Here is a 16,794-nt window from a genome sequence, read left to right on the forward strand (position 1 = left end):
AATAATAAACTATTGTTTTAAACATGTGGTATCGTAGAAATGCTGCTGGAAAAAATTCCAGAGGAAACTATGCACTCTTGTTTCTTTTTTTGTTGGTTCTTTGCAATGCTGGAAGTTCAGTTCACACATCTCTTCCAGTTGTTAGTACTATTGTTTTAACAAAAGATGCTGCTTTTTCTGGGCACTTTTACTATTATAAGGCGAGAAGCCAGATCTGGAGAAAAATAGCCTCGGGAAGGAACTTGTTGTGGTGGAACATGTGTATGTTCAAAAGTTGTTTTAGTCATGCAACAGAAAACTCAGATAGTCTAGCTAGCTCTCTGGATTTACCCTGCAGAGATCTGAGGAGCAGTTAACCCTAGTCCTCAGAAATCCACCGCAGTTTAGAATGCAAACACAAAGAAAGCAGAAGGAAACGGACATCCGGCCCAAATAAGGGACAAAGCGATCCTTCTCCTTTCCTCTCTAAAGAAAGTATCTCTCTCTCTCTCTCTCTCTCTTTTTTTTTTTTTTTTTTTTTTTTTTTTTTTTTTTTTTTTTCTCTCCCGGTGAGTGTGTGTCTTTGTGTGTGTGCGTGCACACGTCTGAATCTCTCTCTTCGTGCCTGATCGCGTGTCTCGATGTAGAAACAGCTGAGAAGTTAAGACAGCCAAAATCACCATAAACCTGTGTTTCATTTTGAATTTGTTTTATTTGTAAAGTACCCGGATGCACTGTGGCTTTCCTGTATGTGATTACCTGCCTGGCTTGACACATTCGCTCACGGCTCGCTGAAGAAATAGAGGCGACGCCGATCACTGCAGCGCACGGGCCGGTGTGGCCGGGCAGACTGAATAACATGGGCGTTGTTGCATTTTCTTTGAGTTTTGAGGAAAGAGGGGCTTTGTCCAATAAAGATTAACAAAAAGATTTAATAAGAAAATGGCATGACAAAAATAAGTTTTACGCTGCAGCGGACTGAAAAGATGGCCTTGTCGATTCACATTTTACAGTGCCAAACATTTCTAAGTTTCACCAATACATTCCCTTGAAGTTGGAGGTGGTTCCTTGGATGAAAACTCTCTCCATTGGTCTGTCGTCCCCCAAAAGAAGGCGTTATTTCCAAATCCATGTGTTTTGAGGTTACTTCCGGTAACAAACAAGATCCTACCATGTGGGTGTCAATTATTTTCAAGCTACAGGAATAAACGTTTTTTCGTTCTGATCTAGTCTGCACGCCAGCAGGGGTTGGCTCCAAGATGGATAGACAAAAGGTTTCTTCCTGCCGTGTGACAAAAGAAGGTTGGGAAGAGTAGAGCTTAGGAGAGCAGACAGACATGATTCAATTAACATGAAGAAGCTATTTTTTTTTTTTTACTGCTCAAGTGAAATCAGTATGAAATAGAAGGATATTGATTGGGTTGCAATTTTACTGTCTAACTCAGCTGCAGCATACATTGTGAATACATCAAAACATAAAAGTACACTGATATCAAAGATCAGCATTATTTTCAGTATTGCGGCACGTACAGGTAGCCATGAGCATCGGATTCACGCACCAGATCTTCAAAATCCCCTTCTGCCATATCATCTTCAAAATCCCCTTCTGCATTATCATCTTCAAAATCCCCTTCTTCCATATCATCTTCAAAACTACCTCCCGCCATCGTGGTTAGCCTACTACTATGAATTTTTGGAAATTTTGGGAGGTTCCACCCCCTATAGGCGGGTTGGAAACATGCAGAACTAGCTCTTACTACTGGATGTAGTCCATAGCCTCTGGGCAAAAATGCCTCAGATGACGCACAATACAGAGATCTCTCATCCCAGGGGGACATGAGGGAGGGAAGCACAGTCAATCGAAAATAGTACCGGGTTTCTACTGATACAAAGCTTAATGCTAATCTGTTAAGTATCCCTTTAATTATTCATTTTAATTGGTTGACTTTTCATCTTCCTCTTGGCTGGGGAAATAAAACTGAGTCATGTCTTCATGGCGACAGAAAAAGAGTCATACAGTATAGTATGCCATAAAAATGTCATAGTGTAGAACATCATTAAGAAAGTCATAAAAACCTGGAACAGAGAGTCATGTCTCCATGGCGACAGCGCAGCAAAGTGTTGCTTTTGCCATTGTAATTAGAGCTGGACAGTGTGTGTGTGTGTGTGTGTGTGTGTGTGTGTGTGTGTGTGAGCGAGCAGACATCCAATGTTGAGGATTAAAGGTTTAATGTGATGCCATCATATATGTAGTAATTATTGTGTGTGTTTGTCATAATCTGTCATCTCCAGATCTCCCATCATGCTTCCCAAGGCCACGCCCACTCAAGCGGCACGGTGTCGGCCATCTTGGTGTCGGTGTTGCTGGTGTGTGTGTTGGCTGCACTCGGCTACTATGTCTTTAAACACAAGAATGACGCCTTCCGCTTCCACTACTTCAGGGTGAGACACACACACACACACACACACACACAGCAGGTTAAAACTGGACTAAATAGGGTTTGAATGTGAAACTGTTTTTTTATTTATTTATTTATTTATTACACATTTTTTCAATAGTATTTTTAATTTTAAATAATAAAAAATGCTAGTTGTTGGGAGTTCCGGTTAGATGAACAATGGTGTAGGCAGCAAACCAGGTGAGCTCTGTCACCAATCACTTTCTAACCAGAATCACGTAACATCCAGCTCGACATTGTTGGAAACAGAGGTAAAAAAACTCCAGCATGGGAGCAAGGACCATCGCAAAGACGGGCAAGATTGCGACATAGCAACCGGCATGGAAGAGCGGATTATCACTAATTTAACAACACAAATTGCTTCCAAACATGCAGCCATTGCCAGACATGACCAGACAATTTAAGCAATTTGAAACGTTAATGAACGACTTCGAGGGGAGAATAACTACGCTGGAATCTACAGTCAGCAGCCTTGTCAAAGAAAACGAACAACTAAAGCTGAAGTCAGAGGACCTCGAGAACAGATCCAGGAGGTGTAACATCCGTATTACGGGCATACTGGAGGGAGGGCACTCATCCTACCTCCTTTATCGAATCCTGCCTTGGAGAGATCTTCGGGACTGACGCCTTTCCCAGAGCCTTGACCGTGGACAGGGTGTCTATCCAGAGGAGACAGGGCGGCACACCTCGCCCCTTCATAGCGTGTATACACCACTTGCAGATGAAGCAGAGGATAATGCAGCTTGCACGAGAAAAATCACTATTGTCGTATAGAGGCTCGGAGATCCACATCTATGCCAACTACGCTGACTACTTGGGGGTTAGTTTTCTTTATCTCGCAACCTAGATAAAGTGGAGGCACAGCTCGCCAAGTATTATGTTTTCAGATTCCTTTTCATATATATATATATATATTCAAGACGGAGTTCAAAGTGCTGAGTAAGGTTAGGCACTAAGTGTATGGTAAAAAAACAACGGATAGGGTTTAGTGTTTACAATGTGCATGCGTCTGCTAACTTGCCAATTATTATTATTATTATTATTATTATTATTATTATTATTATTATTTTTTGTGTGTGTGTGTGTGTGTGTGTGTGTTTTATTGTTTCATTCACTCAACACGCCCGTTCTCTACTGTGCAAATGGACCACAGGCTCCAGAACGCGGCATTAACCCTCTTCTGCTGTCAGATGATAAATTCATAGAGTTCATTTCAGCCCAAATACAACTTTCTTTTAGAGACAAATACTTCCCCAGAGATTTCATATGCTACATTGTGGAAGACACTTAAAGCATACCTTTGAGGTCACATAATAGCTTACTCTTCCACTATTAAAAAAGAAAAACATTCAAAATTAGATAGTATCTCTCGACAGATCTTAGCTATTGATATGAAACACGCTCAGTCACCGACCCCAGATCTCTACAACCGAATTCAATCTCTTGTCCACAGACAATGCAACATGTCTTATCTTGAAAACCAGGCATAATGTCTATGAGTTCGGAGATAAAGCAGGTAAGCTACTGGCTCTGCAGGCACGCCATACTGCTGCCAACCACTCAATTATTAAGATTCAGTCACACTCAGGTGAAATATTGACAGACCACGATGACATAGATAAGGCTTTTTTGCAATTTTACTCACCCTTTACAGACCTCGACCCCTCACATGCTTTTTTTGAAGGTTTAAAAATGCCCACTGTCCCCGAGAAACAAAACTCTATGCTGGCCACTGATATCACAGTTCCCAAAATTGTTGCAGCTATTAAATCCATGCAGAATAACAAATAACCAGGCCCAGATGGTTTTACAATCACATTTTATACAAGGTTTTTCTCTCATCTGGCACTCACCCTTCAAGCAACGTTTAAAGAAGCCCTCACCACAGGCATCCTCCCTGTGACCCTAAGACAGGCGTCAATCTCTTTGCTGGCAAGAAAAGATAAGGAGCTACTCCTCCCCCGTTGCAGCTGTGATCTCTAATGGTACCTGATCTGACTACCCCCCCTAGGCTTCCCTCCTCCTGTTTGCCCTAGCGATTGAAACCCTAGTGTGGGCACCTGTGTGGATTTTAGAGGCATTCGTCAGTCTGGACAAGAATTCAAGGTCTCTCTTTATGCGGACGATTTCTTATTATAGGTTTCTGAGCCAGCTCAATCACTCCCCTGCATTTTGAATATTTTAAGCCAATTTGGCTCATTTTGGGGTATAAGCTAAATTTGCAAAAGAGCAAGCTTTTTCCTCTGAACCATGAAGCAATAGCCCTTCCCTCCTGCATCTGTGTAAACAGGATATGAATCGCTGGGCTTCTTTACCATTGTCCTTGGTGGGGCCTGTTAATTTGATTAAAATGGTTGTATTGCCAAAGTTTCTAGCCTATATCTTATTTTAAAATATCCCAATCCTCATTAAAACATCTTTTTTTTTTTTTTAAACATCCCAATCCTCATTAAAACATCCCAGTCCTCATTAAAAAATCTTTTTTAAAACACTTGATGGAATTATTATACCTTTCATATGGGGGAACAAACCTAGTCGAATTGGCAAGACTCAGTTTCAAAGGTCGAAACACATGCTTTGCCTAACGTCCTTTTTTGCTACTGGTCATGAAATATTCAGAAACTACTCCACTGGTTTGAAGACAAACCAATCGCTGAAAAGGCTGACTGGGTGCATGCCGACACGATCTGGGCTCAGTGGTCTGTGCAACTCTGCCCCTTCTTAGCAAAGACTTGAGTTCAAACATCATAGTTAACCACTCGATACGCATATGGGCTCAATTTAGGAAACACTTTGGGCTGCAAGGAACCTCTATCCTATCCCCTATGAGGTCTAATCACGTTTCCCCCCCTCCTGCATGGACCCTGCATTCTTGCTATGGTTCAACAAAGGGATTAGAGACATTCATAATTTATACATAGAAGGTACATTTGCAAGTTTTTCCCAGTTATCTGAACTTTATGACTTGCCTAAGAAACATTTTTTCCGTTATTTGCAGGTCAGGAGCTTTACAAAAAAGACATTTGGTTCATTCCCAGATAAACCCATCCAATCACATATTTATAATATCCTTGCGTTGAAACTAATCAGTAAAGGATTTATCTCTTGGATTGATGATCTCATCGACATTATCAGCCCGTACCCCACTGAACACTTAAAAGAAGCCTGGGACTCCGATCTTGGAGTTGTTTTAACAGATTATTTACCTTTTTTTTCTCCCTTTCTTTCTTTGTTGTTTTTCTGTTTTATATACATATATTGTTTTCATTTATTTTACTTATTGATTGTTTATAATAATTGGTATAATGATGTTGTCTGTGGAAAGGCGGTATTGTACGTTTTCTAACCCTGTAGGGGAGAGGGTGGGTGGGTGGGAATTTGGTATTAACCTTGTTCAAAATCAATAAAACATATATATATATATAACAATGCTAGATGTTGAAAATGAATCTAAACAAATGGGCATACCAGAAATGCAATGCACCATGACGTAGTTGCCCCTTCCAGGCTAATGTATGAAATCCCTCTAATGGACAGAACGTATGGCAACAACCACCTGCTGATAGTGACATTGGCAATGCATAAGCCTAGTGTAGTAGATATTCATAATAGGCTGAATTTGAGCCTTAAATATTCATGATAATGAATGAAATTCGAATAGTAATAAAGAGGAAGATTACTAGCTCTATTATAGGGCAGACTAAGAAGCTGGTTACATGTACATGTACCAAAAAATCTGTGTTCTCCAGTAGAAAACCAGTAGCGGAAATCAGGTTTCTCTAATCCCTGCTTCACTCACCAGCCAAAAAACAACGGTAATCTAAGTTATGTGTTTCCTTTATGACAGAATGAGGATGAGGACAGTGCGGCGGGCGGCAGAACAAAGCCCACGCTGGTCTCCATCCCCAACCCTCTGTACAGCGGCTCCAGAGCCTTCAGCGAGCCGTTTGGGGTGAGTTGACCAATCAGAGGCTGACCAAACAGATTAGGGATGCACCGAATCTAGATTTTTCGGCCAAATACCGAATCCACTGGTTAAGAATATTTGCGTTTTGGAGGCATACTTCAGCATCAGCAGAATGACTGATTGTGCTAATAGAGCTAACAGGGCTAACAGCTAACACAGCTAAACTCACAGCACTGCTGTGACTGCAGTACTGAGTTTCTGTTCAGAGGAACATGAAGCATTAAACAATGAACTGCAGTTTAATGTGACAACAAGCAGGTTTAGAGTTACAGACACTTTCCATCAGTGTTTACACTTTACCAAACTTCTATCAGATGAAAGTAAACCCAATACATTTATACCCAGTTCTGTATGTGCTGAAGTACACTGCTATTTATTGTACACTGTTATTTGTTACAAAGTGCTCTATACTTAATATACAACAATAAGAAACAGATATCTTTTAGTGTGACTTTTTTTCCATAGGGCTAGCGATAATAATATGTCATAATGATATTTCACACAAACGGTTGATACTATGAGACAGGATTTTACAACTCTGGGAAGTTATTACAGCAGAAAATATTTTATCTTTTGTCACAATGATTTTGAGGTAAACCATACATATACTTTTTCATGTTACAAAGGCCATAAACTCTCTTATGAAACTATAAACGTCAAAGGTAAAGAGAATCACATTTCAGAATCACCATTTTCTGTTCTCCTGACCTCCTCTTTAATTTACGATCCTTAAACACCCTGAGGGGATGAATCTGGGTTTCACTTTACGACCAAAAGTATCCCTTCACATGTTGTTGGTTTCTGGTTTGACCATTTTCTCTCTTTCCTACAGGATGCCAGTCAGGGGTTTGAGCCAGCAGAACCTGAAGAACCTCCAAAGATTCTGGACCTGGACCAGTAGAACCATTCAAACTGGCTTTTTTCTCTTTTCTTTTTCTCAGTTCATCTGTATCCAAATAAGAAATAAAATATGTCCGTTTACTTAAGCCGGATGCTCTTTCTTTTTTTTTAATCAGCAATAGATCAAATGATTCTGTGTAATGTGAATATGTTTCTGGTGGTCAAAAACACTGCAACTCAAGTGTGCACTGATATCTGGCTCTTTAGCTAATACATGTCTCTACGTGTCTGCTGTTTAATGCAGGTAGAGTACAGTTAGCTTATGTTAGCTCGTGAGCTGAGAGCAGCAACCAGAGGTGCAGAGTGTTCTTAATTCAAAGCCCAAGCCTGATATATCATCTTAGTATAGTGTAGTATGTCAAAAAGTCATAAAAAAGCATAGTATAGTATCTCAAAAAAAAGTCATAGGATAGTATGTCGAAAAAAGTCACAAAAACATCTTAGTATAGTGTGTCGAAAAATGTCACAAATACGTCAGTATAATATTTCGAAAAAAGTGATAGTATAGTATGTTGGAAAAAGTTAACAAGTCATGGTATAATATTTAACAGCATACTTAGTATAGTATGTCGAAAAAAGTAAAGTCATATAGTTTGTCGAAAAAAGGTATAGTATAGCATGTTGAAAGAAAAAGTGTAGTGCATCGAAAAAAGGCATAGTATAGCATGTCAAAAAACGTCACTAAAACATCTTAGTATAGTATGTCGAAAAAAGTCATAGTATAGTACATTGACAATTTTAGACCCTTTTTAGGGGGGCTCAAGCCCGGTATAAACACACAGTATAGTATGTCAAAAAATCATGAAAACGTCATAGTATATCATTTTCGAAAAAAGTCGCGAAAACGCCATAGTATAATATGTCAAAAAAAAGTCACAGTATAGTATGTCGAAAAGTCATAAAATGTAATACTATAGTATGTCGGAAAAAGTCACAAAAACATCATAGTATATTATTTCAAAAAAAAGTCACAGTATAGTATGTCGAAAAAACTCATAGTACAAAATGTCGAAAAAAAGTCATAAAAAGTCTTAGGGCCATATTTTAACGATTTAAGCGCTATATATATATATATATATATATATATATATAATGTCAAAAAGTAAAAGAATTCATAATATAGTATGTCAAAAAAAAATCATAGTATAGTACGTCAAAAAAGTAAAGTCATAGTATAGTAGATCAAAAACAATCATAAAAAAGTCATAGTATAGAATGTCGAAAAAAATCATAAAAAAGTCATAGCATAGTATGTCCAAATAAGTCAGAATGTCACAGTATAGTATGTCGTAAAAGTCATAAAACAGTCATAGTGTGTCGAAATAAAAAAAAAGTAAAATGTGTAATTTGTATGTCACAAAAAGTAATTAAAAAGGCATAGTATGGGTGCCTGGGTAGCTCACCTGGTAGAGCGGGCGCCCATATGCAGAGGCTCAGTCCTTGACGCAGTGGCTCGGAGTTCAAGTCTGACCTGCAGCCATTTGCTGCATGTCTTTCCCCTCTCTCTCCCCCCTTATCTGTCTACAGCTGTCCTGTCTATTAAAGGTTAAAATGCCCAACAAATTATCAAAAAAAAAAATATTAAAATAAAAAAGGCATGGTATAGCATTTAAAAAAACGTCACAAAAACATCTTAGTATAGTATGTAAAAAAGTCACAAAAACGTCATATATATTATTTCGAAAAAAGTGATAGTATAGTATGTCAAAAAAAGTCATAGAATAGTAGATAGGCGATTTTTAGGGGGGCTCAAGCTTGGTATAGTATGTGGGGTGGTCATGGCGGTGAAAGCGCATTGGATATGACGGGAGACTCGGATTCGATTCCCACTGTGATACATCAACCAGTGTGTCCCTGAGCAGACACTTAACCCCTAGTTGTTCCAGAGGCGTGCAACCTCTGACATATATAGGAATTGTAAGTCACTTTGGCTAAATGACATGTAATGTAAAACAATCATGAAAACGTCATAGTATATAGTTTTCGAAAACATCATGGTATATTATTTCAAAAAGAGTCAAAAAAAGTCACAGTATAGTATGTCGAAAAATCATAAAAAAGTCATAGTAAAGTACTTAGAAAAAAAAGTCATGGTATAGTATGTTGAAAAAAGTCATAGTATAATAAAAAAAAAGTCATAGTATAATAAGTCGAAAAAAGTCATAAATAAGTCAAAGTATTGTTTGTCGAAAAAAGTCATGGTATAGAATGTCAAAAACGTCAATATAAAGTCATTGTAAAAATCATAAAAAGGTCCCAGTGTAGTATGTCGAAAAATCATAGAAAAGCCATAGTATTATGGCTGCACAATTATTAGAATTTTAATCACGATCACGATTTTGGCTTCCCACGATCAAATTTGCGTGATCGAGCGATATTTAAAATGCGTCATTCCGTTCATAGAACAGTTTTTGCAAAGCCAATCTAGCGCTCCATAAACTACTGTTTGATCACATGTCTCCATGAGCCAATCAGAGCTGTTCCGCTGCCGCGCAACGCGGGTTTAGTTTCTAGATGTAGACAGTCACAGAGGACAGAGTAACGTGAGGAATATTCCACAACAGGTAGCAGTCGGTCATCATAAGCCGGTCACGATGTTTACCAGTTTACCAGTAAACGCAACGTTTTGTCCCTTCTGTGTTGTTTTTCAGACAACAGCAGTGACCAGTGCTAGTTTGTGTCTTTTAGCTCATAGCTTTAGCAGCAGACTGTTGGACGTACCGCTGTTGGAAACCTACAGTGAAATACAGACACACTACACTGTTTAGCAGTCAGCATTTTAGCTGTGTTTAATCCAGTTACTACTGTGGCTAACGGTAGGCTAACGTTACCTGCTGTGTAACGTGTTATTAGTGTTTACTAGCGTGACATTCAGCGATGTTTATGTTGCCTCTAACGTGGGTTTCGGAGCATCAGAGCGCGCAACGCGACATGTAAGTGGCAGTGTAATCAGCCACAGAAATCGGTTAGCTATTTCGTCTGGTAGATACCAGGCATACCAGGCACCACATGCGCGTTAACGCTGAACAGAAAATTGCGTTGCCTGTATCTTTACGGCAAACATGCATGTGTGGAAAGCGGTCGCACAACAGCTGAAATGGCATACTCCTTCACAGTATCCTTCAATAAAGGAGGAATGTAGCACAATATGGATGTATTAGTAGGAATGTAGCACAATATGGATGTAAAAGCAGTTATAATTATATAATTATGTGACAATAAAATTTTGTTTTGGCTAAAATCAACAAATAATCGTGATAATTAATCGTGATCTCAATATTGATCAAAATAATCGTGATTATCATTTTGGCCATAATCGTGCAGCCCTACATAGTATAGTATGTCAAAAAATCATAAAAACATCATAGTAAAATATATTTTTTTGAAAAAAGTGATAAACAGGTCATAGTATAATGTCATAGTATAATGTCGAAAAAAGTGATGGAAAAAGTCATAGTATAGTATGTTGAAATAAGTCATAGTATAGTATGTCAAAAAAAAGTCATAGTATAGCATGTCGAAAAAAGTGATAAAAAAGTCATAGTATAATATGTCGAAAAAAGTGATAAAAAAACATCCACGGTGTCGAAATTGAGATGGTGGAGACATACAAATATCTGGGTGTTCACCTCAACAATAAACTGGACTGGTCCAAAAACACAGACGCCCTGTACAAAAAGGGCCAAAGCCGTCTCCACCTGCTGAGGAGGCTGAGGTCCTTTGGTGTGTGCAGGACTCTTTTAAAAACATTTTAGGACTCTGTGGTTGTGTCTGCAATCTTTTATGCAGTAGCCTGCTGGGGAGCTGGGAGCACAGAGAGGGACAGGAAAAGACTCAACAAACTGGTGAAGAAGTCTGTTCTGGTCTGCCCTCTGGACACCCCCCCCCCTCCCCTACATGAGACTGTGAGTTCCCTGAGCAGCTCCTTCAACAGCAGACTGCTGCGCCCTCAGTGCAAGAAGGAGCGCTACCGCAGGTCCTTCAGTCCAGCAGCAGTCAGACTCTTTAATGCAACATCATAAAGTAGTAATGCTAGCTGTTTCTGCAATATGAGCCATCACTGGACAATATTCTGCACTATGCATATTTATTTATTTATTACTCTGTCACCTCCAACTGTGCAATATGTCATTTCTATGAATCTGCACCTTACTCATCTGTATATCTGTGTATATTATATAAGGGTGTTTATTGTGTAAATATGTTTGTTTTATTACTATTATTATTATTATAACTAATTCTATTTTTTGTATTTCTTATACTTTATGCATATGTTTTCCCCTATGTCTACTTAATGTGTATTTGTGTTACTCTGATGTGTGTAATTTTTTTCTTTGGAGCTGCTGTAGCAGAGGAATTTCCCCAGTGTGGGATTAATAAAGTCTATCTTATCTTGTCTCATCTGAAAAAGTGATAAAAAAAGTCATAGTATGTTATGTCAAAAAAAGTAATAAAAAAGTCATAGTATAGTATGTCGAAAAACGTGATAAAAAGCCACAGTATAGCCACAGTACAGTACAGTATAGTATAGTATATAGTATGTCGAAAAAAGTCATAGTACGTCGAAAACAGTGATAAAAAAAGTTCATAGTATAGTATGTCAAAAAAAAGTGATAAAACAGTCATAGTATAGTATGTCGAAATAAGTCATATTGTAGTATGTCGAAAAAAGGTATAAAAAAGTCATAGTATAGTATGTTGAAAGAATTATGGAAAAGTCATAATAGTATGTCGAAAACAGTGATTAAAATAGTTCATAGTATAGTGTGTCGAAAAAAGTGATAAAAAGTCATAGTATAGTATGTTGAAATAAGTCATAGTATAGTATGTCGTAAAAACGGATCAAAAAGTCATAGTATAGTATGTCGAAAAAAAATCATAAAAAAGTCATAGTATAGTTTGTCGAAAAAAGTGATAAAACAGTCACAGTATATTATGTTGAAATAAGTCATACTATAGTATGTCGAAAAAAGTGATAAAAAAGTCAGTAAAGTATGTCGAAAACAGTGATAAAAATAGTTCATAGTATAGTGTGTCGAAAAACGTGATAAAAAGCCACAGTATAGCCACAGTACAGTACAGTATAGTATAGTATATAGTATGTCGAAAAAAGTCATAGTATGTCGAAAACAGTGATAAAAAAAGTTCATAGTATAGTATGTCAAAAAAAAGTGATAAAACAGTCATAGTATAGTATGTCAAAATAAGTCATATTGTAGTATGTCGAAAAAAGGTATAAAAAAGTCATAGTATAGTATGTTGAAAGTATTATGGAAAAGTCATAGTATAGTATGTCGAAAACAGTGATTAAAAAGTCATAGTATAGTATGTCGAAAAAAAATCATAAAAAAGTCGTAGTATAGTTTGTCGAAAAAAGTGATAAAACAGTCACAGTATATTATGTTGAAATAAGTCATACTATAGTATGTCGAAAAAAGTGATAAAAAAGTCATAGTATAGTATGTCGAAAACAGTGATAAAAATAGTTCATAGTATAGTGTGTCGAAATAAGTCATAGTATAGTATGTCGTAAAAAGGGATCAAAAAGTCATAGTATAGTATGTCGAAAAAAAATCATAAAAAAGTCGTAGTATAGTTTGTCGAAAAAAGTGATAAAACAGTCACAGTATATGATGTTGAAATAAGTCATACTATAGTATGTTGAAAAAATTATAAAAAAGTCATAGTATAGTATGTTGAAAACAGTGATAAAAATAGTTCATAGTATAGTATGTCGAAAAAAGTGTTAAAAAGTCATTGTATATAGAATGTCGAAATTAGTCATAGTATAGTATGTCGAAAAAAGGTATAAAAAAAGTCATAGTATAGTATGTCAAAAAAAGTCATAGTATGACGAAAACAGTGATAAAAAAGTTAATAGTATAGTATGTTGAAAAAAGTGATAAAAAAGTCATAGTATAGTATGTCAGAAAAAGTGATAAAAAGCCACAGTATAATGTTGAAAAAAGAAATAATGAAGTCATAGTATAGTATGTCGAAATAGATCATAATATAGTATGACGAAATAAGTGATAATTAAGTTGTAGAATAGTATGTCGAAAAAAGTCATAGAATGTCGAAAACAGTGATTAAAATAGTTCATAGTATAGTGTCGAAAAAATTTATAAAAAGTCATAGTATAGTATGTCAAAAAAATGATGAAAAAGTCATAGTATAGTATGTCGACATTAGTCATAGTATAGTATGTTGAAAAAAAGATATCAAAAAGTCATAGTATAATATGTCGAAATAAGCCATAGTATAGTATGTCGTAAAAAGGGATTAAAAAAGTCATAGTATAGTATGTCGAAAAATGTGATAAAAAAGTCGAAAATACATGTCGAAAAAATTTTGAAAAAGTCATAGTATATAGAATGTCGAAAAAAGTGATAAAAAAGTTATAGTATAGTATGTCGAAATAAGTCATAGTATAGTATGTCGAAAAAAATGATAAAAAGTCAGTATATGTCGAAAAAAGTCATAGTATGTCGAAAACAGTGCTAAAAAAAGTTCATAGTATAGTATGTCAAAAAAAGATATAAAACAGTCATAGTATAGTATGTCGAAATAAGTCATACTGTAGTATGTCGAAAAAAGGGATAAAAAAGTCATAGTATAGTATGTCGAAAAAATGATAAAAAAAAGTCATAGTATAATATGTCGAAAAAAGTCATAGTATGTCGAAAAATGTGATAAAAAAGTTAATAGTATAGTATGTTGAAAAAAGTGATAAAAAAGTCATAGTATAGTATGTCAAAAAAAGATATAAAACAGTCATAGTATAGTATGTTGAAATAAGTCATACTATAGTATGTCAAAAAAAGTGATAAAAAAGTCATGATATAGAATGTCGAAAAAATTATGAAAAAGTCATAGTATAGTATGTCGACATTAGTCATAGTATAGTATGTTGAAAAAAGATATCAAAAAGTCATAGTATAGTGTGTCGAAAAAAGTGTTAAAAAAGTCATAGTATAGTATGTTGAAATAAGTCATGCTATAGTATGTCGAAAAAAGTGATAAAAAAGTCATGGTATAGTATGTAAATGAGGAATTTCCCCAATGTGGGATTAATAAAGTCTATTTTATCTGGTCTCATCTGAAAAAGTGATAAAAAAGTCATAGTATAGTATGTAAATGAGGAATTTCCCCAATTATTATTTCCCCATAGTATAATATGTCGAAATAAGCCATAGTATAGTATGTCGTAAAAAGGGATAAAAAAGTCATGGTATAGTATGTTGAAATAAGTCATACTATAGTATGTCGAAAAAAGTGATAAAAAAGTCATGGTATAGTATGTCGAAAAAATGATGAAAAAGTCATAGTATAGTATGTGGACATAAGTCATAGTATAGTATGTTGAAAAAAGCCTTACTCATCTGTATATCTGTGTATATTATATAAGGTGTTTATTGTGTAAATATGTTTGTTTTATTACTATTATTATTATTATTATTATAACTAATTCTAGTTTTTGTATTTCTTATACTATAGGTTTTCCCCTATGTCTACTTAATGTGTATTTGTGTAATATTTTTCTTTTGAGCTGCTGTAGCAGAGGAATTTCCCCAGTGTGGGATTAATAAAGTCTATCTTATCTTGTCTCATCTGAAATTAGCATGTCGACATTAGTCACAGTATAGTATATTGAAAAAAGGTATCAAAACGTCATAGTATAGTGTGTCGAAAAAAGTGATAAAAAAGTCATAGTATTGTATGTCGAAAAAATTATAAAAAAAAGTCATAGTATGATATGTCGAAAAAAGTCATAGTATGTCGAAAACAGTGATAAAAAAAGTTCATAGTATAGTATGTCAAAAAAGTGAGAAAACAGTCATAGTATAGTACATTGAAATAAGTGATAAAACAGTGACAGTATATGATCTTGAAATAAGTCATACTATAGTATGTGGAAAAAATAATGAAAAAGTCATAGTATAGTATGTCAAAAAAAAATGATAAAAAAGTCGTAGTATAGTTTGTCGAAAAAAGTGATAAAACAGTATATGATGTTGAAATAAGTCATACTGTAGTATGTTGAAAAAATGATAAAAAAGTCATAGTATAGTATGTTGAAAACAGTGATAAAAATAGTTCATAGTATAGTATGTCAAAAAAAGTGATAAAAAAAGTCATGGTATAGAATGTTGAAAAAATTATGAAAAAGTCATAGTATAGTATGTCGACATTAGTCATAGTATAGTATGTTGAAAAAAGATATCAAAAAGTCATAGTATAGTGTGTTGAAAAAAGTGTTAAAAAAGTCATGGTATAGTATGTAAATGAAGAATTTCCCCAGTGTGGGATTAATAAAGTCTATTTTATCTTGTCTCATCTGAAAAAGTGATAAAAAAGTCATAGTATAGTATGTCAAAAAAGTGAGAAAACAGTCATAGTATAGTACATTGAAATAAGTGATAAAACAGTGACAGTATGATCTTGAAATAAGTCATACTATAGTATGTCGAAAACAATGATAAAAAAAAGTCATAGTATAGTATGTCAAAAAAAGTGATAAAAAAGTGATAGTATAGTATGTCGAAATAAGTCATAGTATAGTATGTCGTAAAAAGGGATCAAAAAGTCATAGTATAGTATGTCGAAAAAAAATCATAAAAAAGTTGTAGTATAGTTTGTCGAAAAAAGTGATAAAACAGTCACAGTATATGATGTTGAAATAAGTCATACTATAGTATGTTGAAAAAATGATGAAAAAGTCATAGTATAGTATGTCGAAAAAAAAGTTATGAAAACGTCGTACTATAGTATGTCGAAAAAAGTGATAAAAAAGTCATAGTATAGTATGTCGAAAACAGTGATAAAAATAGTTCATAGTATAGTGTGTCAAAAAAAGTGATAAAAAGTCATAGTATAGTATGTCGAAATTAGTCATAGTATGACGAAAACAGTGATACAAAAGTTAATAGTATAGTATGTCGAAAACAGTGATAAAAAAGTCATAATATGTCGAAAAAGGTGATAAAAAGCTACAGTATAATGTTGAAAAAAGAAATAATGAAGTCATAGTATAGTATGTCGAAATAGATCATAATATAGTATGACAAAATAAGTGATTATTAAGTGATAGTATAGTATGTCGAAAAAAGTCATAGAATGTCGAAAACAGTGATTAAAATAGTTCATAGTATAGTGTGTCGAAAAAATTTATAAAAAGTCATAGTATAGTTTGTCAAAAAAATTATGAAAAAGTCATAGTATAGTATGTCGATGTTGAAAAAAGATATCAAAAAGTCATAGTATAGTGTGTCGAAAAAGTAATAAAAAAGACATAGTATTGTATGTCAAAATAAGTCATAGTATAGTGTGTCGAAAAAATTATAAAAAAGTCATAGTATAATATGTCGAAATAAGCCATAGTATAGTATGTCGAAAAATGTGATAAAAAAGTCGAAAATACATGTCGAAAATACATGTCGAAAAAATGTTGAAAAAGTCATAGTATATAGAATGTCGAAAAAAGTGATA

At 35.0% G+C, this 16,794-nt stretch overlaps 1 protein-coding gene and 1 long non-coding RNA gene across 2 annotated transcripts in view; one reads left to right on the forward strand and one right to left on the reverse strand.

Moving 5' to 3' along the window:
- The window catches only part of stab1 (stabilin 1), a 111,955-nt gene extending 104,564 nt beyond the window's left edge, over positions 1–7,391 (forward strand). The window contains exons 67-69 of the mRNA XM_039797369.1: positions 2,272–2,421; positions 6,286–6,390; positions 7,238–7,391. Of these exons, the coding sequence (XP_039653303.1) occupies positions 2,272–2,421; positions 6,286–6,390; positions 7,238–7,306 (324 nt within the window). The 3' untranslated portion in view covers positions 7,307–7,391. The remainder of the gene's footprint in view (positions 1–2,271; positions 2,422–6,285; positions 6,391–7,237) is intronic.
- On the reverse strand, positions 892–4,374 carry LOC120557236. The gene is made up of 2 exons (XR_005638944.1): positions 4,084–4,374; positions 892–1,261 (listed from the first exon to the last, which is right to left on the reverse strand). It is a non-coding gene; the product is annotated as an uncharacterized LOC120557236 (long non-coding RNA).
- Positions 7,392–16,794: the final 9,403 nt, after the last annotated feature.

The sequence above is a fragment of the Perca fluviatilis genome, chromosome 4, assembly GCF_010015445.1.
Source record: "Perca fluviatilis chromosome 4, GENO_Pfluv_1.0, whole genome shotgun sequence".
In the NCBI taxonomy this organism is placed as follows: Eukaryota; Metazoa; Chordata; class Actinopteri; order Perciformes; family Percidae; genus Perca; species Perca fluviatilis.